The sequence below is a fragment of the Bufo gargarizans genome, chromosome 6 (genome assembly GCF_014858855.1).
Source record: "Bufo gargarizans isolate SCDJY-AF-19 chromosome 6, ASM1485885v1, whole genome shotgun sequence".
In the NCBI taxonomy this organism is placed as follows: Eukaryota; Metazoa; Chordata; class Amphibia; order Anura; family Bufonidae; genus Bufo; species Bufo gargarizans.
In genome coordinates, this window is record NC_058085.1 from 254,229,762 (window position 1) to 254,256,472 (window position 26,711).

The 26,711-nt window shown below is 41.7% G+C and overlaps 1 protein-coding gene across 7 annotated transcripts in view; it reads left to right on the plus strand.

Annotated features, from left to right (window-relative positions):
• RIPOR3 (RIPOR family member 3) overlaps positions 1-26,711 on the plus strand; it is a 174,643-nt gene that overhangs the window by 113,188 nt on the left and 34,744 nt on the right. For all 7 annotated transcript variants that reach the window (XM_044296572.1, XM_044296570.1, XM_044296569.1 and 4 more), the window contains exons 4-11: positions 2,739-2,817; positions 5,797-5,820; positions 6,399-6,452; positions 9,685-9,834; positions 16,016-16,079; positions 16,549-16,592; positions 17,765-17,890; positions 19,315-19,460. In XM_044296572.1, coding sequence (XP_044152507.1) covers positions 2,739-2,817; positions 5,797-5,820; positions 6,399-6,452; positions 9,685-9,834; positions 16,016-16,079; positions 16,549-16,592; positions 17,765-17,890; positions 19,315-19,460 — 687 coding nt within the window. The remainder of the gene's footprint in view (positions 1-2,738; positions 2,818-5,796; positions 5,821-6,398; positions 6,453-9,684; positions 9,835-16,015; positions 16,080-16,548; positions 16,593-17,764; positions 17,891-19,314; positions 19,461-26,711) is intronic.

The following is a 26,711-nucleotide window of genomic DNA, read 5'->3' on the forward strand; positions in this document are numbered from 1 at the left end:
TACCAACAAGTAGACGCCCTACTTGCTGGTAGACAGGTAATTAGCATATCATAAAAGTAAGTTTTTTGCCATATCTACTGAACGAAAATTATTAATAACATAATGTATAGCAATATCGCAGGATAGGGATTATAAGTACACCAAAAAAATAAAATGAGTTTAGTGGGGTGACAGAAGCCCTTTAAATTATATCTCCGGATCTAGGTTAGTCCTCACCCATTGTGTTAGTATGCCATTTGTTGATCTGTAATCATGATGTAGTTAATTATGGTGTAGAATTGAATTATGACGGACAGCTCCTGCTGGAGAAATGGGACGCCTATTCAAATGAAGAATGGGTACCGCTCTTGCCCGAAGCCCTCTGCTGGGGCTGATAGAGCATATAGACAAGGGTTGTCACAGTGAAACAACCTCTATTGAAGGCATTTACAAATGATTGTCCTGATATAGGACTAATTAGCAGATTTTAGGTGAGCAGAAATATTCATTTCATGTTGCTAGGAACATAGTGAAGTTTTAGCACTTCATTCATCCTAAGATCAGCAGGTTCTGTTTTACCTACTTCCAGGATGGTGTCCGCAGGTGGAGCTGCCTGTTCTGCATTCACTATCACTTGAATGATTTATAGTGTGTTTTATGGGAAAGACCTTGCTGAGATAATTTGACTGAACCCAGTATAATTCAAAGCATCTGTCTCCTATAACTTAGTGGATGTTTTGTGTATTTAGTATGTGTTTTTGAGAAATCTCCTTCAAAACTTCATTAATTTAGAATGAATTACCTGGAAATTAGATCCTAAATGGAAGACCGGTGTATAATTTTAGGGACCACCAGTGAGTGACTTCTATTTTAAAATGTGTAGAATGAAACCACTCCCCACACTACTGTGAAACTCCTGCAAGGGATTAAATCCAATATCAGAGATCTCCATAATTATGCATGCAAGTCTTCAAAGCAATCTCTGTGCAGACACTGAACCAGGAGGAATGCTTGAAACCTGCAGAATAGGAGTGCAGCTCTGAAGTATAATACAGCTCAGTACTTGATAAGAAATGTATGCACACAATGACTCCACCAGCAGTATAGTGAGTGCAGCTCTGGAGTATAATACATGATCTAGCTCCGGATCAGTACAGGATAAGTAATGTATGTGCACAGTGACTCCACCAGAAAAATAGTGAGTGCAGCTCTGGAATATCATACAGGATGTAACTCAAGATCACTACATGATAAGTAATTTAATGTACTGTATGTACACAGTGACTCCACCAGCAGAATAGTGAGTGCAGCTCTGGAGTATAATACAGGCTGTAACTCAGGATCAGTACAGGATAAGAAATGTAATGTATGTACACAGTGACTTCACTAGCAGAATATCGAGTGCAGCTCTGGAGTATAATACAGGATGCAACACAGGATCAGTACAGGATAAGTAACGCAAGTCCAAGTTGACTCCACCAGCAAAATGGTGAGTGCAGCTCTGGAATATAAGGATACTTTCACACTTGCGTTGTTTGATTCCGGCAGGCAGTTCTGTTGCCTGTATGCAAATGCATATAATTTTTTCTGACTGATCAGGCATTTTTCAGACTTATCAGGAAAAATGCCTGATCATTTAGAAAAATGCATTGCAATACCGGATCTGTTTTTCCGGTGTCATCTCCCAAAATGGATCCAGTATTTTTTCCCCCACATTTTTAAAGGTCTGCGCATGCGCAGACCGGAATACCGGATCCGTCAATGCGGCACTAATACATTCCTATGGAACAAAATGCTGGATCTGGCATTCAGGCAAGTGTTCTGATTTTTTGGCCGGAGATAAAACCGTAGCATGCTGCGGTATTATCTCCGTCCTGAAAAGTCAAAAAGACTGAAATGAAGACATCCTGATGAATCCTGAATGGATTGCTCTCTATTCAGAATGCATTAGGATAAAACTGATCAGTTATTTTCCGGTATAAAACCCCTAGGACGGAACTCTATGCCGGAAAAGAAAAACACTAGTGTGAAAGTACCCTAATACAAGATGTAACACAGGATCAGTACAGGATAAGTAATGTAAGCCCATGGTGACTCCACCAGCAGAATACTGAGTGCAACTCTGGAGTATAATACAGAATGTAACTCAGGATCAGTACAGGATAAGTAATATCATAGATGTACATAGTGACTCCACCAGCAGAATAGTGAGTGCAGCTCTAGAGTATAATACAGAATGTAACTCAGGATCAGTACAGGATAAGTAATATCATAGATGTACACAGTGTATCCACCAGCAGAATACTGATTGCTGTAGTGATAAATGTGCAATAGGCATAAGTCCCATATTTCAAATACTTGAGTTCATGAAATTTGTCAGTTCTGAGGAACGGGCTTTTGGTAACATGGTTGCTCCCTGTGGGTGTAATTGCTTTAAACAAATGCACTTTTTAACCTATAAACACAGGGGTGTCAGGTGTCACCATATTACTGCTCTATCCATGTGTTGCCCTCTCAGGTCCACTGCCACATGGCGCCGATGTGAGAGGTCACACAGGAAATGATTAGGTCTCTTATTCTACATGTTCTAGGACTTGGAAGCTCTAGCTGTTCTTTGTGCGGCTTTAATGGAGGAATTTTCTAGCAGATTACTATCTGAAAACATGTTCGTTAAGTTCAGCTTTTTTTCTTAAAGAGAGCTGTGACCTGTGTTGTGGTTAGCATAAAAATAATTGGAATACCCTTGGCTAATTTTGCAGTGAGTACCTCGAAGAACATCAAACACAGCTGGATTTCCTGGCCGGCCAACAGAAAGACATAAAAAGAAACTCCAGACTGGTAAGGGTTCTCAGTAACATTTAACTGGGACGCTGCCTCCAGCCAGAGTATTGCACTGTTTGTACCTGTTATTTTCTACTTGTTCAGGCTCAAATGAAATTACATGGGAACTAAGGGTCTCTCTATAGCATAGTTACACTCCAGTTATTTGTGCAGGGAGACATTATACTAAGGGACTCCTACGGTACTAAAATAACTGTACCACGCAGTGTACAATATCATACAGAGCCCAATAATGCACAACATAATACGACCATGTACTGCCCAAATAATACCAATCCCAATTTATGGGAGTGTTCCAGGATTGGAAAAACATTTTACTTCTTTTCCAGAGACTTTTTGACCCTGAGCTGTGTCTGGTATTCACGTGAGGATCATCTACAATACCAGATGCAGGTCATTGCAAGAGCGGCACTGTGTTTTTGGTAGAAACAAAAGCCAACTTATTTTCTCATTTTGGTGAACCCCTTTTAAGACCATACAGTGTTTAAATTATACTGCCAAAATGTGCCCAAATATTAGCACTATGCATTACTTTACAGTGTCGAAATAATACTACTGCAGACTGTCCATGTACTGCTATCATATAATGTGAATTCACCTGAGAGGAAATCTGCCCCCATTATATTCCAGACATGGTAATGCCCAATTGCCCATCTATCTTGCAAGGTTATTGCTTTTACACCATGTTATCCATATATAATTTTACCTATATAGTTAACAGTCTAATATCCTCAATGTTTCAGATGCAGATTATTCTGTAACTACCAGCGATTTTGTAGCGCCATTCCCTACATGATTACCTTGTGCATTGCCCCTGATTATATAGCTTCTTATAGTTTTTCCCTAATATGATGAATTATCCACTGTTTCAAATGCCTATTTTTTAGCTCCCTCTACCACACACAGTTCTATTATTTTTGTACCATTGATGTGTCAGATGAGCACAATATAAAAAAAAACATTTACATGAAGGACTGGAAACTTTGTAAAGACATTTTTTCTTTTGTTTAAAGAGTAACTGTCCTTTCATTTTTTTCATAAATTAATAATACAGGCGATCACAAGAATATTTGTAATATATCTTATCGGAGAAAGTAACTTCCTTCTCCTTTTATCAGACTGATTTCCTGCTCCTCCCTCCTCTTCTCTAAGGCCCCTTTCACATGAGTGTGACGTATTGGCTCCAGATGCATAGAGTTCAGTGAAACTTGCACCATTTTGCAAGCAAGTTCAATCAGTTTTGTCTGCGATTGAGTTCAGTTGTTCAGTTTTTTCCACGTGGTGCAATGCGTTTTGATGCGTTTTTCACGCACGTGATAAAAAACGGAAGGTTTACAAACAACATCTCTTAGCAACCATCAGTGAAAAACGCATTGCATCCACACTTGCTTGCGGATGCAATGCGTTTTTCACTGAAGCCCAATCACTTCTATGGGGCCAAGGCTGCGTGAAAAACGCTGAATATAGAACATGCTGCGTTTTTTATGCAACGAAGAACTGATGAGTGAAAAAAAAAATGCTCATGTACACAGACACATTGAAATTAATGGGTCAGGATTCGGTGCGGGTGCTATGCGTTCACGTCACGCATTGCACCCGTGCGTAAAACTCGCTCGTGTGAAAGGGACCTAAATGTCAATTCACTGCTTAGATACGTCTTCAGTGATCTTTGAAAACTGTCTGGCTGCTCACTGACAGATCAGAATACTTAGAAGTCTATGGAGAGGGGAGGGAGGAGGAGCAGGAGAAAGAAGATGTTACTGCACACATGCACAAGCAGACATACTGATAAGAGACTTGTAAGTGATTTACTGTCTTATTTCACTACTGGATTCACATCTAAATGGCTCAGTCCTGCTGTGTAATGTCCTGAATTACTGCTGCTGCTTCTGAGGGTGTGTGGAGCAGTAAGTGAGGAGATATTCCTCATCATCCATGTCCTGTGTTGCGGCCGACATTTTGATCAGTTCGTCTCCACCCAGCGGCTACGAAAATGTTGAGATTACAGACAGATTGCAGAGGTAAAAAATTCTACGAAAATGACAAATACAGGTTGTATATTGGCCAGAAATAATTATTTCTCATATAACCACACATTGCAGCTTATTCTGAAAAATTACTCAAAATAACAGTTACACTTTAAATGGGTTTCCACTGGTTAAAGGGGTTTTTCAGGATTTTAATATTGATGACCTATCCTCAATATCAGATCGGTAGGGGTCCGACACTCCTGCCGATCAGCTGGTTGAAGAGAAGGCCATGCTATGTGCGAGTGCAGCCTTCCCTTCATTGTTTACCTGCTCGCTATGGACATCGCAGCAGTGAGCAGATGTAGTTACCACTCTGCCATCCCATTCACTTCTATGGGATGGCTCTTACCTGTACACTTGAAAAGCAAGAAGCGTCCCCTTGTAAATACACCTGTGCACCACTGCGATATCAGTGGCGAGCAGGTAAACATTGAAGGGAAGGCTGCGCTCGCACAGAGCATTGGTTTCGGTTGTCGTCATCAATATTAAAATCCCGGAAAACATCTTTAATAAAATGTAATAATTGTATAAGGGGAAACTTCTGTAACTTTAAAGGCTTTAAAGGGGTTTTATTGGAGTTCGATATTGTTGACCTACCCTGAGCATATGTTTGAAGAAGCTGCAATGCTCCTGTGAGTGCTGCGGCCTCCTCACAGCTTTCCAACCACATTGGCGTACATTGTATTGGAGCTCAGCTCCTTTCATTTGAATGGGACTGAGCTGCACATAGGTCATCAGGCCAATAATGTCACTGGCCTAGGAAGAAGCTGTAGGGTTCACTGGCCTCTTCAAAGACCTAATCTGTGGGGATTCTGGGAGTTGGACTCCTACAGATCAGATCAGTTATATCTATGTATTTTAAACCCTAAAATGCTTGACAATCTAATAAAAAATGATAAATTAAGCAAGTGAACTGAAGATGCTGACAGACTGTCATCTGTTACAGGGCTTCGTCTATGACCTGGACAAGGTGAGTCCTTGCTAGTCAATGGCACTGCTCTGTTCTAATTCATGGCTTGTGTTTACTCTGTCCTAATAATCTTCTTTTCTTCTACTCCTTTGCTTACGGTTTCTGAGTACTACCTCTAGATGTGAAGGGTTAGTACGCATATATATTATAACGGTAGTTGTTCCACAATAACCACAAATCTTGCGTTATTGGATGAAGAGATCTACAGTGAGATCATCCTTTGGTCTTATGCGCATGGAAGCCTCCTGACTCTCCCTCAATGTGTGTGGGGGGTGGTTGGATTAGACATCCGTTCCAGATCTTTTGTTCCCATGGAAAATAAGTTTCTGCCAAGGGGGTATGGAAGACCCTTATTTCTCTTTCCTCATTGAAATAAACTTTCACAATTGGCATTATGGTGGAGTTGGGTGAAATAAAGCCAGAAGTTGATGACCGAGCAGTAAAATGTTCCTATATTTCCTATATTCTCCAATATTCCAGAGCATCTAATGATCCGAAAGCTTGATTAAAGAAGTTGTATTTATGGAAACGTATGTGTAAATGGATACAGCTAATCTTCTTTTCTTTGCTTTTTTAAGGAAACTCGCTTAATTGAAAGACACATCAGGAAGCTGGAGTTTCACATAAGTAAGGTAAGTGGTTCAGTGTGGTGACAGTTTTTTCATTATTTACATATATTTAGGTGACAGGTTGCAATGATATTGCTCATGATCCAGCACCATCATATTTCCACATCTGGGGGACAGATGTCATTGCTGCTGCTTCACAAATTCTTCACATACATGTCCTATGACACACAGATTCCTTTAGCATTTTTCTTCCATTTTTAGAACTCTTCAGGTTAAATCTGCTCCAGAGGCTACAGGGTACAAGCCGGCAAAACCCTAACCCTCAAGATTTTAATACAACAGAGTGAATTGCTCAGATATATATATAATGTCACCCAAACAAACCTAAATCATGACATAGAAAGCACTGACACAGCATAATTGAGTAACATGGTATTTTAGTAAATCCACACAACCTTTACATAATTTTTTTGCTTTTTTAATTGGTTGTCCGGGTTCAGAGCTGAACCCAGACATAACCCCTTCTTCACTCATTCTTGCTCTGATGCCCCCCCCCTTTCCCTGCACTACATAGCTCAGGGCAATGGCTTTTTCTTTACCTCCGGTGACGTACCGGGCTTTTCATGAGTATGCTAGGTGGAGCCTTCCGCCTAGCAGTGAGCCCGGTGACGTCACCGGCACTAATGGTTGGTGTCTAGTGCTGCCCTAGCCTGTAAAACAGCCTAGAGCAGCGCTAAAGACCGCCTATTAATGCCAATGACATCACTGGGATCACTGCTAGGTGGAAGCTTTCACCTAGCAGTGTGGCAACGTAAAAAAAACATCCCTTGCCCTGCGCGATGAGAAAGGTTATCTCCATCCGTCTCATAGAAGTAAATCTCCATTCACACAGGGGATTCGGAGTTTCCAATTCCCGTGAATGGTGGGGGGCCTAGAGGTCATACCCTAAGCAAATATACATTTATGTGTGAAAAGTTGATAAATATAGTTTGTGGGAAAATCCCCTAAAAAACCTTCCAGGGTCTTAAATAGCAAATTTACCTGCTAATGCATTGCTACATACTCCGCCTCTCTATACCTCAATAGTGGCCATTTTGGTTTTCACCCAATTTTCCATGAAACCGATAAAAAAAAGTGTGAATAGATTCTTAACAACTTGACAAAAAACAACAACAAATCAAAGCAAATATTTTAGCCTCTAAGAGGGTTTTGATGCTGAGATGAGAGAAAAGACGAGACCCGTCAGTTACTCTACTGCCAGACACAGCAATATTTTAAAGGTGATTGTTATAATCATAAAACATAGATTCATTATAAATCAGCTTATCATATTGCAGACTAGTAGAATGAGAGTTCTGACTGCAATGATGGGACCCAAGGTGATCAGGAAGGCATTTTGAATTACAGTCATTATCAGTCCTCCTGCAGGAAGTCCAGCACTGTGACCTTGATAGGGAGCAGTCCCTTTATCTCGTTCATTTGTTGCAATCCTATCTGCTTTTTTTTCTTCCCCAGTAAACTGTAATTTAGAAAAGTTCTTGTCATCCCATTGCCTTTGTGGAATGTGCAACATTTTTCAGGAAATAGCTCCATGTTACCCTGTAATTTGAAGGTCGCCAGTAAAGATAATATTCTCTCCGCTGCCGGATTCCAGAATGCCAAACGTGACCATTACAAGATGCATTGTTCTGGATGACACATTCCAGGACGCTGCGCAGGCCCTAGCTGATCGTGTTACATAATGGGGATCATGTCCTTTCTCATGCAGAGTGGTGGCCTCACCTGTGGAGCTGACTTTGTCCAGAGCTTGTCACTTGTATGTATTCGAAATCATAGAGATGACAACCAGATACAGGAGTCCAGCTCTGTTTACTTATTACCTGGTCCAGCCAAAAAACGACATATTGTGTTTGATTTTTCATTTTTGCTTTTCGTTTTGAGAGTGAATAATTGTCAAATGGGGAATATTGAGGTAATAGAAAGCGTCCCCCTCTCTGGCGGACACAGAGCAGTCATTGAAATCGATGGATGGCCTTTGGGACATAGTTTGTATAGAAACAACTTATTACAGTATGTATTTAAAGGTAAACTGTCATCAATTTTATGGTGAGGGCAGTATAAAGTAGTGACAGAAATGCTGATTTCAGTGGTGTCACTCATGAGCTAAAAGAAGGGGTTGCCGAGAACCAGATGGACGGGGAGAGCAGGAGATTATAAATAACCGTGACTCTTCTCAGGTAGATTTGACTCTTTTCAAGGCCTGGGCCACAATAATTATGATGCTTTACAGCCCTGGGGTCCTAGGTTCGAATCTGACAAAGGACAACATCTGCATGGAGTTTGTATGTTCTCCCCGTGTTTGCGTGGGTTTCCTCCAGGTACTCCGGTTTCCTCCCACACACCAAAGGCATACTGATAGGGAGCTTAGATTGTGAGCCCCATTGGGGACAGTTGGATGCTAATGTCTGTAAAGCGCTGCAGAATATAGTAGCGCTATATAAGTGCATAAAATAAATAAATGCTGGTTCTCGGCAACCGCTTACTTTTAGCTGATGTGCGACACACCGCTGACATCAGCATTTCTGTCAGTACTTTATACCTCAGTACGGTCAGGACAAAGTTGATGACAGGTTCCCTTTAAAGGGCATCTGTCAGCAGATTTGTACCTATGGAAGTGGCTGACCTGTTGCATGCGCGCTTGGCAGCTGAAGACATCTGTGTTGGTCTCATGTTCATATGTGCCCACATTGCTGAGAAAAATAAAGTTTTAAAAGATGCAAATGAGCCTCTAAGAGCAACGGGGGCATTGTCGTTACACCTTGAGATTCAGCTTTCTCTGTAATTGCCACACCATCTGCACTCTGATTGACAGGGCCAGGCAGGCATGATGAAGTTTGCACTGCCTGGACCTGTGGAGAGGGCGCGGTAGTTGCTGAGAGAGCTGAGCCTCTAGATGTAACAGTAACGCCCCCCTTTGCTCCTAGAGGCTAATTTGCATATGTTAAAACATAATTTTTCTCAGCAATGCGGACACATATGAACATAGGACCAAAACAGATGCCTTCAGCTGCCAAGTGCACATACAACAGGTCAGCGAGTTTCATAGAAACAAATCTGTTGACAGATGCTCTTTAATATGGCAATGTGCTTTTATAGAGGAAATTGCTCCATTCACCATTCATGCTAGAAACAAAGAACAATCCATTCTTATTACATATCTGTATTCTGTGTGTTAATGAACATTCTGACTAATATAAGCGATATATACACCCGTTACCTATTGGCATTTCCATAGATTGAAGAGCTGTATGAAACCTACTGCATACAATGGCGGCTACGGGTTGGAACGTGCAACATGAAACATGCATTCTCCCTGTCTCCTTCAACGAAAGCCTCCAGGGAAAGTCTCATAGAACTGAGCAAGAACTTCCAGGAGTGCACTGAGGTAGTATGCGACCAGTACCTGGCAGTGATTTTATGCTGTTCCGTTGTTTAGACAGATAGCCCTTCTTTTACCCTCCTTTTGTCACTTTTCCTCCTCATGAGACTGCCCCTGCCCACTGATGTCATCACACAATAGAACATGTCACTTCCTTTACAAGATCAGCACAGATAATCTGAGCTGCTTTCTCCACTATGCGACTTTTCACTTGTCTCCACTGTTATGTCAATGTCATCACTCTTTTTTTTGTAGTAAATCACAGCAATCTGGTTAAAACAGGAAGTGCTCATTGAAGGTTCCTAACCCAGACCAGAGAGTGGAAAAGGAAATTGTGAACGTTTTCAGTTGAACAGACTTCATCAGACCATTCTGTACCCTTTCTAATTAGAGAGAATAGGAAATTAACAAATTACAATATTATATGCTAAATTTAACTCACTGTGTCTCATAACTGATGTGGCACAAGCCCAAACTGTAAAGTACATAGAAAAACTGCAAAATAGAACTGAATGCCTAATGTGGAGCATAGTATATTGTTACATAATATGAGTTGCATGAAAACGCCAGGAATTTGACGTGACCCCGCGGTGACATGGCGCATGATGACCCTGTCCGTGTGTAAGTTGATAATCGGAGACTGGAAGACCAGTAAAAAGAGATAGGGAGCCAGAACAGAGTGTCAGGAATCAGATGGTTGTGCTTTCTCCACAGGTATTCCAGGCTGGGGTGCAAATTTAAAAGGGGAAAATAGATGGACAACAATTTTTAAGTTAATCTGTCGACAGCTGTGGCCCTTTTAAGCTGTTGACAGCGTTAGGTAGGGGGCCGGGGAGAGAAGGACAGGCCTACCCTTTGAGCTTTTATCATCTAGAGTAGTGTGAATATTAACTTTTATTCTGCCAGATTTTACTCTTGCAAATGCACAAGAAGCAGTGCTTAACTGTGAAGCGCTCACCCAGCCTCCTTCCCGCCCCTTCGCATTTGATCGATAGCCTTTTGAATTCTTTCAGGCACAATTCCATCCTGAGATTTCGCACTTGCGCCGTATGATCTATTTTCTGGCGCCTGCGCATTGATCCCCACTGTAGTGTACTTAGTTGAGCGCAGGTGCTCCTGAACCTGTGATTGACGCTGATGCAGGGTAGTGTTCTCTGAAGCGCTTACTACGCCACTAATACCTTCACTGGTGGACGAGTCACACTCCACTCCTGAAATACTCTCTATTGCTTTGTGACTTTTCTGATGTGATTGACGTCATCCCACCATTGTTTGCATCAATGTTAGGTACATATTACTACAGGGTTTTAAAGAAGGCCCACTGATAGGTCTTAAAGGTAGCCGTACACATTAGATAAAAGTTGATTGATGGTTGAGCATCAATTGAAAAGACAATCATCGGTTAGCGCAGTGATACACATTTTAGTCCATACTGGCCACATTTAGACTAATAACATCGAGTCCAATATGTTTTCTTGTAGGGGTCCTTCCTTAGGATTGGATTGTATTTGCTCCCTTCCCATTTTATAATTCACTACTGTTTCTTTGGGCACTGACCCTGCATTTAACATCTAGATTTGATCAAAAATGACTTCAGTGGCTTACAGAACAATATCTACAGGGACATGAAGCCTTGACCTGTAATGATGACAATGTCCTCGCTACTCAGTGATACAGTATATCTGTAGTTGAAGAGGCTCTGCTGACATTTATGAGTCCCTTATTTATCATGTCCTACCCAGGAGTCCATCAGGCATCTGCTTTAAATTACGGCAACAGGCTGAAAATGTCCATAAACAGAGAGGACATGCCAGATACACGTGTGGAGGATGAGGAAGGACAGATGTTATTTGTCTCTATATGTACAGCACAGACTTGATGGAAATGAGCCTGAGAGACCCCAGCAGCTGGGTTAATAGGATTGGCTGCCTGGCCTTTTTCATTTCAAATGTGGTGACATCTCTGAATAAACCTTGTGACTTTCCTGCGCTAAACTCAACCTCTGCCTCATTCTTGGCGTTTACTTTTTTTTTTCTTGCTGTTTAGTTAGCTGCCATAAAAGTGCTACGTTTTTTTTTTGGGGGGGGTGACATTTTTAGTCACCCAAAATTACATTTCTTTTTCTGTGGGAGAACGTCTGAAAGAACATCACACCCAGAGTATGCTGTGCTTAAAAACCCCTAAAGAAAACTGTCAGGCCATCTGTCAGCAGGATCAAGCCTAATAAACCAGCCATAATGCCTTCTAGGGTGAACCCTGCTGATTAAAACATACCTGTCTTCCCCCAACCCATTGCTGTGTTTAGGTGTTTTTAAATGCAAATTATGGCTGAAATGCACCAAGGGCAGTTCTTAGCATCTGTGTGCACCTTAGCTCTTCTGCCCTGCTTCCCTGGAGACTCCCTCCTCCACCTGGATGCCTTGTTAGTCAAGTGAAGGACGGAGTGTCCAGGGAAGCAGAGCAGAGGCGTTAAGGTGCACAGAGTGGTAAGGGTCCATCCACTGTGCTCTTAAGCCCTAATTAGCATATCCTTTTTTTTTTTAAGATAATAATAATTTATATCTCCTAAATGCAGCAACGGATCAAGGGAAAAAGATATGTTTTTAATTAATAGGGTCAGCCTAACCAGACATTATCACTGGTTTGATAGAGTCGATCCTGCTGACATATGCACTTTAACCCCTTAATGCATAATGCCATACATCATTATAGCAGTACAGCATTAGCATGCAGGGGATGTTTCTCCATACATGAATTCAGGAAGTCTTCAGATCTTTACACTTTTTTCACATTTTGTTATCTTGTGGCCTTGTGCTAAGATTAAAAAAAAACATCAAATTTGCCTATACTAATCTGCACTCAATACCGCACAATGAGAAGGTGAAAACGAAATTTTAGAAATGTTTGAAATTTATCTCTGGGTGCCTCCCATTTCTCTTGATCATCTTTGCTAGGAGTCCACCTGTGGTAAATTCTGTTGATTGGGCATGATTTTGAAATATACAACCCTCTCTGTATAAGGTCTGACAGCTGAAAAATACAATAAAGCCATGAGGAAGAAAGAACTGCCAGTAGAGCCTAGAGAAACTGAAAACAGAATTCTATAAATTTTTGCTAATTTATTAAAAAGGTAAAACTAAAAATTTGCATGGACATAACTATTCAGACCCTTTCATTTGACATTCGAAATTTAGCTCCGGGGGCTTTCCATTTCTCTTCATCATCCTTGAGTCCACCTGTGGTAAATTCAGCTGACTGGGCATGATTGGGAAAGACACACTCCTATACACTTCACAGCTGACAATGCATATCAGAGAAAAATCCAAGCCATGAGGAAGAAAGAACTGTCTGTAGAACCCAGAGACCCGATTGTGTGAAGACAGATCTGGAGAAAGGTACAAAAAATTCTGCTTCATTGAAAGTTTTCCTACATGAAAGAAGTTTGGAACAACCAGGAAGAAGGGCATTGGTAAGAAATGACACATGAAAGCCTGCCTGGAGTATGTAAACAAAGCATGTAACGCTGGGTTCACACCTGAGCATACCCGATAAGCGCTGTTTACAAGCGTATTTATCGGGCATTTACATAGGTGCGAGGATACAAGCAAACGCCCATTGTCGCGCATTCCCGCTAAGTCTATGTGCGAGAACGTGCGACAATTCGCCCCAAAGAAGCTCCTGTACTTCTTGGGGCGTAGGGCGTTTTACAGCGCGTTCGTATACGCTGTAAAACGCTCAGGTGAGCACCATTCCCATAGGGAATAATTGTTTTTTGCCTGTTGAGCGTTTTACAGCGCGTAGGAACGCGCTGTAAAACGCTCAGGTGTGAACCCAGCCTTAAGGACTCTCAGACTGCAAAACACAAGATTCTCTGGTCTGATGGAACCAAGATTGAACTTTTTCGCCTCAAATTCTGAGTTTAATGTCCGGAGGAAACCAAGCAGTGCTCACCACCTGCACAATACCATATCTACAGTGAAGTAAGGTGGTGGCAGCATCATCCTGTTGGGGTGTTTTTCAGCCGCTTGGACAGGGAGACTGGTTAGAATTGAAGGAAAGCTGAATGAAACAAAGTACAGAGGTATCCAAAAGGAGAAAAAAGAACTGGATCGCACATCCCCATGCTATGCTTTGATCTAATAACTGCTTCTCAGCATAATTAATATTGCTTCTCAGTGCAATATTAAGTGTAATGCCCCCTTTACTGCATGCTATACATGAGGCATTAGTATACATTTTGATCAAAAAGCATAAGCCCTCTCACCACGCCAAGGTTGCCTCTTTAAGTGAGTACCTACCTACCTCCTTTTGAAAAAGTACAGAGATATTCTTAATGAAAACCTGATACAGAGTGCTCTGGACTACAGACAGGGCCGAAGGTTCCTCTTTCAACAAGACAATGACCCTAAGCACACAGCCAAGGCAACACAGGAGTGGCTTAGGGACAATTCTATGAATGTCCTTGAATGGCCCAGCCAAAGCCCTGATATGAACCCAATCGAACATCGCTGAAGATACCTCATAATGGCTGGCCACTGACAGCCCGCATCCAACTTGACATAATGAGAGCATCTGCAAAGATTGACAGAAAACCCCTAAATTCAGGTGTGCAAACCTTGTGGCATCATACCCATGAACACTGGAGGATGTAATCACTGCCAAAGACGCTTCAACTAAGTCCTGGGTAAAGGGTGTGAATACTTATGTCAACGCAAGATTGTAGTTTTTCCTTTTCAATAAATTAGCAAAGATTTAGAACATTCTGTTGTCACTTTCTCATTATGGGGTATTGAGTGCAGAATGATGGGGAAAAACTAAGACTAGGAATTACAGTAAAAAAAGTTAAAAAAAATAATGAAAATTCAAATCACCACTCCCAATTTTACATATAAAAGAAATAGACAATAAAAAATAAATATAACAGTTATAGTCACTTCTAAAAATATCCAAACTATTAAATCTAAAAATATTTTTCCTGTGCCGTGAACTGAAAAACTTCATGATTCGAAATTTTTTGGTCATCTTGCCACTCCAATTTTTTTTTATAAAAAGTGATCAAAAAGTCATACATACTCTAGTGGTACCAATATAAACTATAGTTCGCACCCGCAAAAAACAAGCTCTTGTATAGCTCTGTAGACAAATATAAATAGGAAATATAAAAGAAAGTTATGTCTGGTGATGCAATGAAAATTTGTATTTTTCAAAGATTTTTTAAAAGAAGTAAAACATAATAAAAACTATGCAAATTTCATATCACCAGTCATACTGACCCACAGAATAAGGACGTCATGTCATTTTTAGCAAACACTGAACACTGTAATAGCAAAGCCCAAAAATTCTTGGCTGAATTGTGGTAGGTTTTTTAGTATTTGAAAGGTGGCATTGCTGAAGTTTTAATATATGCAAATGAGCCTCTAGGAGCAACGGGGGTGTTGCCGTTACACCTAGAGGCTCTGCTCTCTATGAAAATGTTGTGCCCTCTGCACTTTGATTCAATCAAAGTGGAAAGTGTTGCCTCAGTTGCAGAGAAAATAGAGCCTCTAGGAGTAACGGCAACACCCCTGTTGCTCCTAGAGGCTCTTCTGCATATATTAAAACATCAGCAATGCAGGCACATATAAACATGGGGCCAACACAGATGCCATCAGCTGCCAAGTGCACATGGAGCAGGTAAGCCAGTTTCATATATACAAATCTGCTGACAAATGCTGTCTAAGATATTCCGTTTTTACTTTAATAAACCTAATTATTGTATAATGCAAAGCTCTGCAAATTGCTATCAGACTTTGTATGTCAGTTCCTCACAAGAGATCTCTTTTTTTGCTGTTAGTGGATTGGAATTGTCCTGATTAAACTCTCTCAAGAAAATGTCCTGGTGACAGTGGTGCACGTCTCTTTAGATGAGAGTTCAGATACAGTGGAAAAAGCTGTGTGACAAGCATATTGCAAGCTCAATCTTTCATCCTCTGGATGTAAACCATAATGTTTTATTTACTGACAGCAAGTAGAGATCTTATAAATGACAAGGAATTGAAACCAAAGATTTTTTTTAGCATCTGTCTTTGTGAATAATGGAACAGTAGACTGGGTAATATTCAGGGCGCAGTCCGGATGTTACAGGCTGATGCAGTCAGGACGTGTCAGGCTAACATTCTGATCTTGAATTTTTTGTATCTCCCTCTAGGACATGTGTATGATTGAAGGCGCGTTAGAGGTCCATCTGGGCGAATTCCTTATTAAGATGAAAGGTAAATCCCATACACACTAGTGCATAAACATAGTGGCACCTCGCATCTCCTCAGTACAACCTTGAAAGTGGACCAAACTGTATATAAAACTGCTAAGCTGTTGCACAGTCAGGTTATATGTGCAGTAGGGATTGTCTATCTAGTTCTGTCCTCTTTTCCAGTTATTTACGGGAAATCCTTCCTGTAGGACTCTACTGACCTTGTGTTGGGACCACATATCATATTTAAACAATAGTCTTTTATTGTATAATGAAAACTCCTACAACTTTGTAATATATTAAGAGTTTCAATTCCTCACCATTCGCAAGGTTGGAGGTGCTCACTGACTAAGCAGCAGGATACTATTGTATTGGTGTTAGTGGGGTGCAGCATGTTTGGGGAGAGTCCATTCTTCACTAGATACCAGGACTCTCCTTGACAGAAGTTCAGACAGTTTGAGTAATTGTGACATTTCTCTTGTCCTGTCTAGGTCTGGTAGGCTATGCTCGGCTCTGCCCTGGAGACCATTATGAGGTAAAGTAAGCATTTACAGGAAATATTATTTTTCAACTGGTATTAGTTAGTAAGACCGAACCGTGTCATAGTCCATAAAACTCAGAATTATGATAACCATGAGCTCACTTCCAGTAACCATAAACCAGGGGAACAGTGAGCTCTGTTCAAGTGGAACCACAGCCAGCACTGGTGCTACATGGTGTATGAACAGATTAATGGCTGCAGTTTATCATCCGCTTTGATAGATTGTTACAGGGAATTATATGTAGCTGTGGGAACGAGGACAAGGTCTGAGGTCTCGCCATCTGACAGAACGAAAATAAAAGTTATATATTAGTGAAACTTTCTTTAAAAATTGTTGATTGTCCAAGGCTGTCTGACCATTCCTACAATGCAGACGAGTTCTAAAGGCTAAGTTCACATCACCATTTCGTTTTTCATTCTTCTCATCCAACAGAAGAAATACAAAAAAAAGGATCCTTTATTTTGAGCATCCGTTCATTTCCATCCATTTTAGCAATTTCCATCTGAGATCCGTTATTTTAAACAACAGAAAAGCGCTCCACGAAGGACTTTCTCTTCCATCTAAAATATTGGATCTCAGATAGAAATGGTTAAAACGGATGCAAAATTAGCATAATGGATGCTCAAATTAAAGGATCCGTTTTTTGTTTTTTTGACGGATCAGAAGAAGGGAAAACTAAACGGTGATGTAAATTTTCCCTAAGACACATGACTTGTACCATATTCACATATGGCCATGCGGTCATATACCAATTGCATCATTTTTTGCTGCCAAAAGGTGTCGGCAAGGCAATGTTTTATATATTTGTCCTTTCAATGTTTCAATTGTCAAAGGAAGTTGTTTCATAAATTCGTCAGTTACTTATTTTCCTAATTTTTGTGGTTATTGAGCTCAATTGATGCTCTGGAGCCCCAACCAAACCAATTTCTTCCAGTTTTATGAAAGTTCTTAGTAATTGACAAGAGAAGGTCACAGGTTGCAGTCCTGCCAGGTACATTTAGCTTCATAAACCCCCAGTCTTCATCGGCTCAGTTCTCACATGAGGGAGCGATTACTGCGTTGTACAATGTCAGAGTCACACTATAAATACCCAGAACTACACCCGCACATGTTAGAAAGTGGTGTCTGTATTCCCTACTTAACTTTATGGCATGCTGTTCCGTAGGTGTTGATACGTTTGGGTCGCCAGAGGTGGAGGTTAAAAGGCAAGATAGAAACAGACGACAGCCAAGTGTGGGACGAGGAGGAGAGAATATTTATACCGAATCTCTGCGAGAATTTTGAAATCAAGGTACAGGATATTTAATCTTTATAACTGATTGAAGCCGCCTGCCCATCTTTAATTTAAAGAGGTTGTCCGGGTTTAGAGCTGAACCCGGACATAACCCCTTCTTCCCCCTCACAGCCCCTCTTTGCTCTCCTGTGCCCTGTACTGTATAGCACAGGGCAAGGGATTTTTCTTAAGATCCGGTGATGTACCTGGGTATGCTAGGTGGAGGCTTCCGCCTAGCATTGAGCCAAGTGACGTCACTGGCACCAACGGGCGGTCTTTAGCACTGCCCGAGCCTGTAAAACAGCAGTGTAAAAAGGTAAACAAACAGCCTTTGAAAGGGAGAGCATTGGAGCATGAAATGCTCCGATGCTCAACTGAGAGGGGCTGAATGGGAAAGAAGGGGTTATGTCCGGGTTGAGCTCAGAACCTGGAAAAGCCTTTAAATGCTCAACCACCCCCAGTATTATTAATATAGTCTAATAGGTTTTGATTCAAACGAAGAAATAGACCCTAGTAGCAAGTGATTGGCTCCAAAGGAAGCTCCAAATGTTTTATTTTCTCCTGGACCGTTGGGTCCCACTGTGGTATGAGACCCTGGACTCAGCATTTAAAATAAAAAATAAAAATGCCGTTTTTAAATATTATGCTGCTCTGTGTTTGTGGCATGACAGATCTACTAGAATTTGCGCCACAATTTGTTTAAATCATATCTCAAAATTGGTTGCATACATTTGATTTTCTGGTGCACAGACTGCTAGAAGATGCATCAAACATATTTATGAGTCCTTCCACTTACATCAGTGCATTTCTAAGACTGGCATGTGAAATATGGCTGTTCCCATCAGTTGCTGTCAGCTGATACAAAATGTCTTTGCTGTTCATATAAGTGGCCTGTTCTATACTGTAGAGTCACAGAACGGCAGCAGAGTAGTTAGACTAACAATTCCCAGATGTCCAGAAACATATGGAACCTTTAAACAGTATTTATGGCATCTGACCGACCTCGAAGACACCCCTCAGTGTTAAAGGTCTATAGGGTAAAAAGGTATGCATACCTTACATAATATATGTGTACTCAGTGCATAGATGGCTTAGCCTGGCGCACAGTGGCAGGTCGAATGTAACCAGCAGTCCTCCAATAAATCTACATGGAAAGCCTAGACAGATGTGCGACTTTACTGCAATACCTGGAATGAATCAGGGATTTTATTTACATTCTTCGTCATGGGCCACAAAAATAAATCAGATCCTTTGTAAATTGTCCCGAACAAATATCTCCACTAAAATGTATCCTCCAGCTGACTTGACCATCGTAGTTCATATATATGAAGAGGAAGCCGTCAGTCAGGCAGAGATCCTACAGCCTCTTTTTATCTATAGGATTGTCAGAATGAGACCATTAAGACTGAGAATAAGATCTCCTATTTTCTTCCATTTTTCAGGTCATAGAGCTACGCGGCTTGACCACCATCATGGTGGGGGTTGTGACTTGTGACAGTGCTGACTTTTTTACCACTCGGCCAAGGGTCATCATTGTAGACATCACAGAGCTGGGGACCATTAAGCTGCAGTTGGAGGTTACATGGAAGTAAGTGGATTTGATTGTTCACAGTCCAGTCTGGATATCACTGTATTATAGAATCACACAGTATGAAAGGGGCTGACCATGTCATTACCATAGCAGCACAACTCCTTCGAAAAAGATATAAACGAGCATTATGTCATGCCCCACTCTGATGATGTGCGGAGGTCGGCCAGGATAGCAGCACGAGTTTAGTGTTTGTTTTGGAGCCGTGCTGGATCCGCCTCTCATCAGGTGCACTGGGTGGGGTCATTAGTTTAAATAGCACACCATCCCAGTGCTCTGAGCGGATTATAAGAATCATTGTGGTCTTGGAAGCTAGGAAGGAAGGTTGTCTGTTCCAGCTCAGAAAGATAAGTGTGATTTCAAGTTTGGTTGTTTTGTGTCATCTCTCCCATCCAGGTTCTGTGCGAGCAGGCTGCTCCTATTTCCCCTCTTCACCATCTCAGGGAATTTAGGGTGTTTTCAGCCCAGGCACGGAGACACATCTTATCTACCATAAAGGTCTGCATGTGGGCTGAGCAGTGCAGGGAAAGACATCAGGGATTAGCTAGGAGGTGACCCCCTACCCTGTCTCTCGCCCAGAGCCTGGTTGGTGGGTTATCTGTGAGTCTGAGTGCACGCCCGCCGTGACACATTAAATACATGAATAATACATGAAAACAATAGACAACTAATTATGGATAATATTGGCCACAATGTTTATTTAGGGTTACTAAGTAAATTGGATAAATCGGAATAAATATAACATTTCATAAATAAATACATCATCACACTGAATACTCATGTAACAACTAATAAGTTAACCCTTAAAAGAGGAGGTTCCAAGGGAGTGTGCGGCCATGTGCCCCCCCCCCCCACCTAGTAAAAGCTCTGGGGGGCCCTAACATTCTCTCGATCCTGAGAAAGAGGGTCTCCAGGGCACCCCCATTAAAAGCTTGTGCTTATACTTTAACTAAACTGATAAAGATCAGCTGCTCTGTATGGCTATGTTCACAGTAGCATTATTAAGTGAGTTCACCGTATACGGTATTGCCGGACAAGGACAGGCACCGCTGGATCTCCATTATGTCCACAATAATGGGATTAGATGGTGAACCGGCCCGTTTCCAGCATAAATGCCGGTTTTCGGACGACAAATGACGCTGCATTCAGTGGTTTTTGTCTGGTCGACAGCCAGCATTTATGCCACAACAGCCTACCGGAACTGGCTGCTGAATTTCTCAATGCTAATGTGAAACTAGCATAAAGGATCTGAACAGAAGCCTGATATTCTAAAGAATTTCAGACTTAGGACTCAGTGCTGGAGTTAACAATTATAACTGTCCTCAAGTGGAGCAGAGCAGCAGTGAAAAGTATGTTACTCCTATCCTCTGACTCTTCTAGAAATCCTAAGTATCCTTGTAATACGTCTCAAAGTTGGGTTCAGATGGAGCAGATATGTTGTAGATATTTTTGCTACTAGTCCATACAGGAATGGGGCTTGCAGAAATTCTTGCACATGCTGCAGAAACAATTGCATTCAGTATATAGAATGGGTCAGACATTTTGAACAGTGGGGGTCTGGGTGCTGAGATCTCCTTTGATCTCTGAAACAAATGTGCAGAAGTGTTCAGATGAGTTCTGTGCCCCATCAGCTTTGATCGACTCTCCTCAGAAGCTGAAGTCTGGATCATAGCGGTCTGTGAGCTGATTACAGCCGAAGGGGCGAAGCACTCACCCAAGCACTTCTGCACCTTTGTTTCAGTGAGCGGTGGGGGTCCTCTGACCCCCTGTGATCAAAACTTCTGACATGTCTCTATGAGGCATCAAACATTTTTGTAAAAAGTGCAATTAGTTACATTTCTGCATCAAATCTGCCAGGCCAACATATCTTTATTTTCAGTTATTCGGTTACCAGTATTGAAAGTCTATTTATACAGTTTTATAGTTTTCCATATAGCTATAGATTAGATATTTAGGAATCAGGAAAAAATAGGTAAGAACAATCACCGCTTGGGTTGTAATGGCTGCCACATAGATCCTCACCCACACAAGGAATTTTAACACAGAAGATTATGGGTCAACAACTTATTTCTTTATTTTTTTTGTTCCTAAACATATGCTGATCTAGCGCAGCGGTAGATAACATTTCCAGATATACCATATGCAGGTGAAACTTGAAAAATTAGAATATCGTGAAAAAGTCCAATTATTTCAGTAATGCAAATTAAAAGGAATTGCATTAATGCAGCTTAAAATTAGAATTTTCTCTGCATAATAAATGCCATTTGCTGAAGTGACACAACCTCTTTAAAAGAGCCAAAACTAATACAGGTAAAACTAGAAAAATTAGAATATCGTGCAAAACTTCATTTATTTCAGTAATTCAACCTAAAATTAGAATATTGTGAAAAGGTTCAATATTCTATTCTCAAAGTGTCACACTCTAGTCAGCTAATTAATCCATACCCCCTGAGCAAAGGGTACCTGAGATTGTGACTTTGGGGGTTTCATAAGCCGTAAACCATAATCATCCAAATTATAACAAATAAAGGCTCGAAATATCTCGCTTTCCATGTAATGAGTCTATCTCATATGTTAGTTTCACTTTTTAAGTTGCATTACTGAAATAAATGAACTTTGCACAATATTCAAATTTTTTGAGTTTCACCTGTATGTCAAAATTTTCCTCGACCTCGGCAGAACTTCAGATCTGTCACAGTATAGTCCACTGTTCATCCAGTGGATGAGAGCAACAAGTTTGACGGGTCCGTTTATAACATAGGAGAATGCTGATCACCTACGCTGCTTTCTGCACTATTTTAGAATCTATTTTAGCTGTTCTTATAAAATGAATAAAATAAACACTATTGCCCATATTGCACAGATTCTGGAGGTCATCACAGTACAGCTAATGGTGTTTATTGGGTCCAAGGTAGATATTAAAGTGCTGAGGTTTTTGGGTTGTTGTAACAAATTCCACACTTGGCCACTACATACTGCGTGGTATAAATGCTACATCTCTGCAAAACAGCAGAGCTCACTCTGTACAGATGTATTTGGCAGTACTGAGAGATTGGTGTAGGTTTATAGCACGAACATAGTCATTTATTGATAGCAAACAGAGATCATGAAAATGATAATAATAATTATTCTTATTATTATTTATTTAAATAGCGCCACCATATTCCGCAGCGCTTTACAAATTCATAGGGTTCATGTACGAAACAAAAGTAACTGGCTAATATACAACTGAAACACTAGGAGTCAGGGCCCTGCTCGCAAGAGCTTACAATCTATGAGGAATTGGAGGTGACACATAAGGTAGTTGATTGTGATAAATAGGATTCGAGCCATTATTGAACTGACAAGAGTGGTGCGGGCCTATCTGCTTCGGGTTTGGGACCGCTAGAGGATCGAGTTTAGGCCAGAGGAGTTGGTGGGGGGAAGGTTTAGTTGGGGAATAGCCCCTTTAGGAAGCTTGATAAGCCTGCCTGAAAAGATGTGTTTTTAAGGCACGTTTGAAGGTGGAGAAGTTGTGAACTGACCTAGTATTCCGGGGCAGAGTATTCCAGAGAGTAGGTGCAGCTCGAGAAAAGTCTTGAAGACGGGAGTGAGAGGTACGAATTATGGAGGTTATTAATCTTAGGTCTCTAACAGAACGGAACAGCATTTTAACACAAAGTAGCACCCTTCAGGCCTTCACCAGTTTTCTTATGTGAAAATGTGCACATTTTTTGTTTCCACTTTTCAAAAAAGTGGATCCTGTTGGGCCTCAGCTTTATTTTAATTTGTTCCAGAAATGGGTGTAAATGATGCCTAAAATCTACACCAGCTTGTAGCTGGCATAGATTTCCGTACTGATGCATGGACCTCACCACAATTATTAAGATATGTGACCTTCTTAAAATTTGTGGTACATTTAACGCCAGCGGTTAACTGATATATAAAATGCTCATCTTAACAAATGTTCCCCAATGTCTATTGGAAGTTAGCATAACCTTTTTTTATCTAATTTAGCTTCCAACCTTTTTAGTTTTGAGATTTTGTCAGTAATTCTTCCCTTAACCTTAAAGGGCATCTGTCAGCAGATTTGTACCTATGACACTGGCTGACCTGTTTCATTTGTGCTTGGCAGCTGAAGGCATCTGTGTTGGTCCCATGTTCATATGTATTAAATAAGGAGAGAAAAGAAGAAATTAATTATGATCTCATCCCTGTGTTCCTGCAGGAGACAGCACTAAATAGCGCATGTGTACTACCTCCATGCTACATGCTAAAGGAGGCATTTGTGTACATTTTGATCAAAAGGCATAAGCCCACTCACCACGCCAAGGTTGCCTCTATGAGTGGGTCCTAACCTAAAATTGGCGTGGCGCTACACGGTGACCACCAGCGCTGTGGCGCCATCCCGGCCGGCGGCGGGACCCGGTGGCCAAACAGCACCCCTGCTGCTTGACCATGCCATACCTAGCTCTGGGCCCCACCAACCAGCCAGAAAAACAGCACAGTGGCCCCCATGAGCTTCAGAGCAGGTGAGCTTTGACAACTGTTCACATGGTGCGGTGCTGCATGGGGGCCACTGTGCTGTTTTTCTGGCTGGTTGGTGGGGCCCAGAGCTAGGTATGGCATGGTCAAGCAGCAGGGGGACTGTTTGGCCACTGGGTCCCGCCGCCGCCGGCCGGGATAGCGCCACAGCACTGGTGGTTACCGTGTAGCGCCGCGCCAATTTTAGGTTAGGACCCACTCATAGAGGCAACCTTGGCGTGGTGAGTGGGCTTATTGCCTTTTGATCAAAATGTACACAAATGCCTCATTTAGCATGTAGCTTGGAGGTGGTACACATGCGCTATTTAGTGCTGTCTCCTGCAGGAACGCAGGGATGAGATCATAGCATTAGCAGTGGATGTGCGATTCATTTCTTCTTTTCTCAACTTATTTAATACATAGAACCATGTTCATATGTGTCCGCATTATTGAGAAAAATGATCTGTGTTGATCCCATGTTCATATGTGCCCACATTGCTAAAAAAAAAAATGATGTTTTAATATATGCAAAGGAGCCTCTAGGAGCAATGGGGACATTGCTGTTACACCTAGAGGCTCAGCTCTCTGTACAACAGCTGCACCTTCTTCACTTTGATTGACAGGGCCAGGCGAGATGATGTTTTTACTGCCTGGTCCTGTCAATCAAAGTGCAGGGGGCGCAGCAGTTGCAGAGAGAGCAGAACCTTTAGGCTAGGTCTACATGACGACATTTGTCGCGCAACATTTTGTTGCACTAATGTCGCGCGACAATTTTTATAATGGCAGTCTATGGTGTCGCACTGCAACATGCGACATGCTGCGACTGCGACGCGACAGTCGCAGAAAATCCATTCGAGATGGATTTTTCTGCGACTGTCGCGTTGCAGTCGCAGCATATCGCATGTTGCAGTGCGACACCATAGACTGCCATTATAAAAATTGTCGCGCGACATTAGTGCAACAAAATGTTGCGCGACAAATGTTGCACCCTGTCTGTCGCGCAACTTTTTGTCGCGCAACAAATGTCGTCGTGTAGACCTAGCCTTCATTGCTCCTAGAGGCTCATTTGCATATATTAAAACATCATTATTCTCAGCAATGCGGGCACGTATGAACATGGGACCAACACAGATGCCTTCAGGTGCCAAGCGCACATGTAACAGGTCAGCCAGTGTCATAGGTACAAATCTGCTGACAGATGCCCTTTAAGTAATTTTTAATTGATCATCAGAGAAAGGCCTCATGCACACGACCGTTGTTGTGTCCCGTGTCCGTTGTTCTGTTTTTCAGTGATTTTCTGTGGACCCATTGACTTTCAATGGGTCTGTGGAAAACTCGGCTAATGCACCGTTTGTCATCCGTGTCCGTGATCCGTGTTTCCAGTCCGTGAAAAAAATATGACCTGTCCTATTTTTTTCATGGACAACGGTTCACGGACCCATTCAAGTCAATGGGACCGTGAAAAAACACGGAGGCACACAAGATTGTCATCCGCGTCCGCGTGTCCACGTCCGTTTTTTTCCTATCATTTGCATGGAAAACTTGACTTAGATTTTTTTTTAGGCCTCATGCACACGACCATTGTGTGCATCCGCGGCCGTTGTTCCGTTTTCCGTTTTTTTCCGCGGACCTATTGACTTTCAATGGGTCCGTGGAAAAATTGGAAAATGCACCGTTTGGCATCCGCGTCCGTGATCTGTGTTTCAAGTCCGTGAAAAAAATATGACCTGCCCTATTTTTTTCACGGACAACGGTTCCCGGCCCACTCAAGTCAGTGGGTCCGTGAAAAATCACGGATGCACACAAGATTGTCATCCGCGTCCGTGATCCGTGTCCGTTTTTTCCTATCATTTCAAAGGCAAACTTGACTTAGATTTTTTATTTATTTTTCATGTCCGTGGATCCTCCAAAAATCAAGGAAGACCCACGGAATAAAAAACGGACACGGATCACGGAACAACGGAAACCGTTTTTGCGGACCGCAAAAAAAAACGTCCGCGTGCATGAGGTCTTACTTTCCTTCATGTCTGGAGATCCTCCAAAAATAAAGGAAGACACATGGAAACAAAAACGGACACGGATCACGGAACAACGGAATCCCTTTTTGCGGACTGCAAAAAAATACTGTCGTGTGCATGAGGCCAAACCCAGACGAGCAGATAACATGAAGCACATATTTATCTTAAGATCTATTAAAAAGATGACATTTGCCTCTTGCGTTTTCCCATGTACTGGCATTGTAGTATAATTTATGACTCGCTGAAGTCATACAACTCTGCACCAGCGATGGAGATTTGTCCTGGCAGGACGCGCCTTGAATTACCGTACAGCGCAACATTTCCTGGCACTGGTGTTGTCAGAAGGTTTTATACGTTTCTTTTCTTCTGTACTGATCATTGGGAATGTTTGACCCAAATCTCGGCAGGAGGGACACAGAGAGAAAGGTCTTGCAGACCCTCCCCATAGAGGGATGATAAATTATACATTCTGTAAGTTGCATGCTGCTGACATAGATTCCAATGCAAACAGTGTAAGATATCCCGCAGTGTCAGGAAACAACATTTGCAGATTCAACACGCTACATGCTGACTTTAACCCTTCCCTGTCATAGACAAATGCTGGCTGGTAACAACCATACTCCAATAAACTCCTCTAGGATCTGCAGAACTAAGCGCTCTTCATTTGGCCTGTTGGGTAGTCTGCAATCTCTGTGTTCTGCTTACATTCATATGAAATCTACATATAATG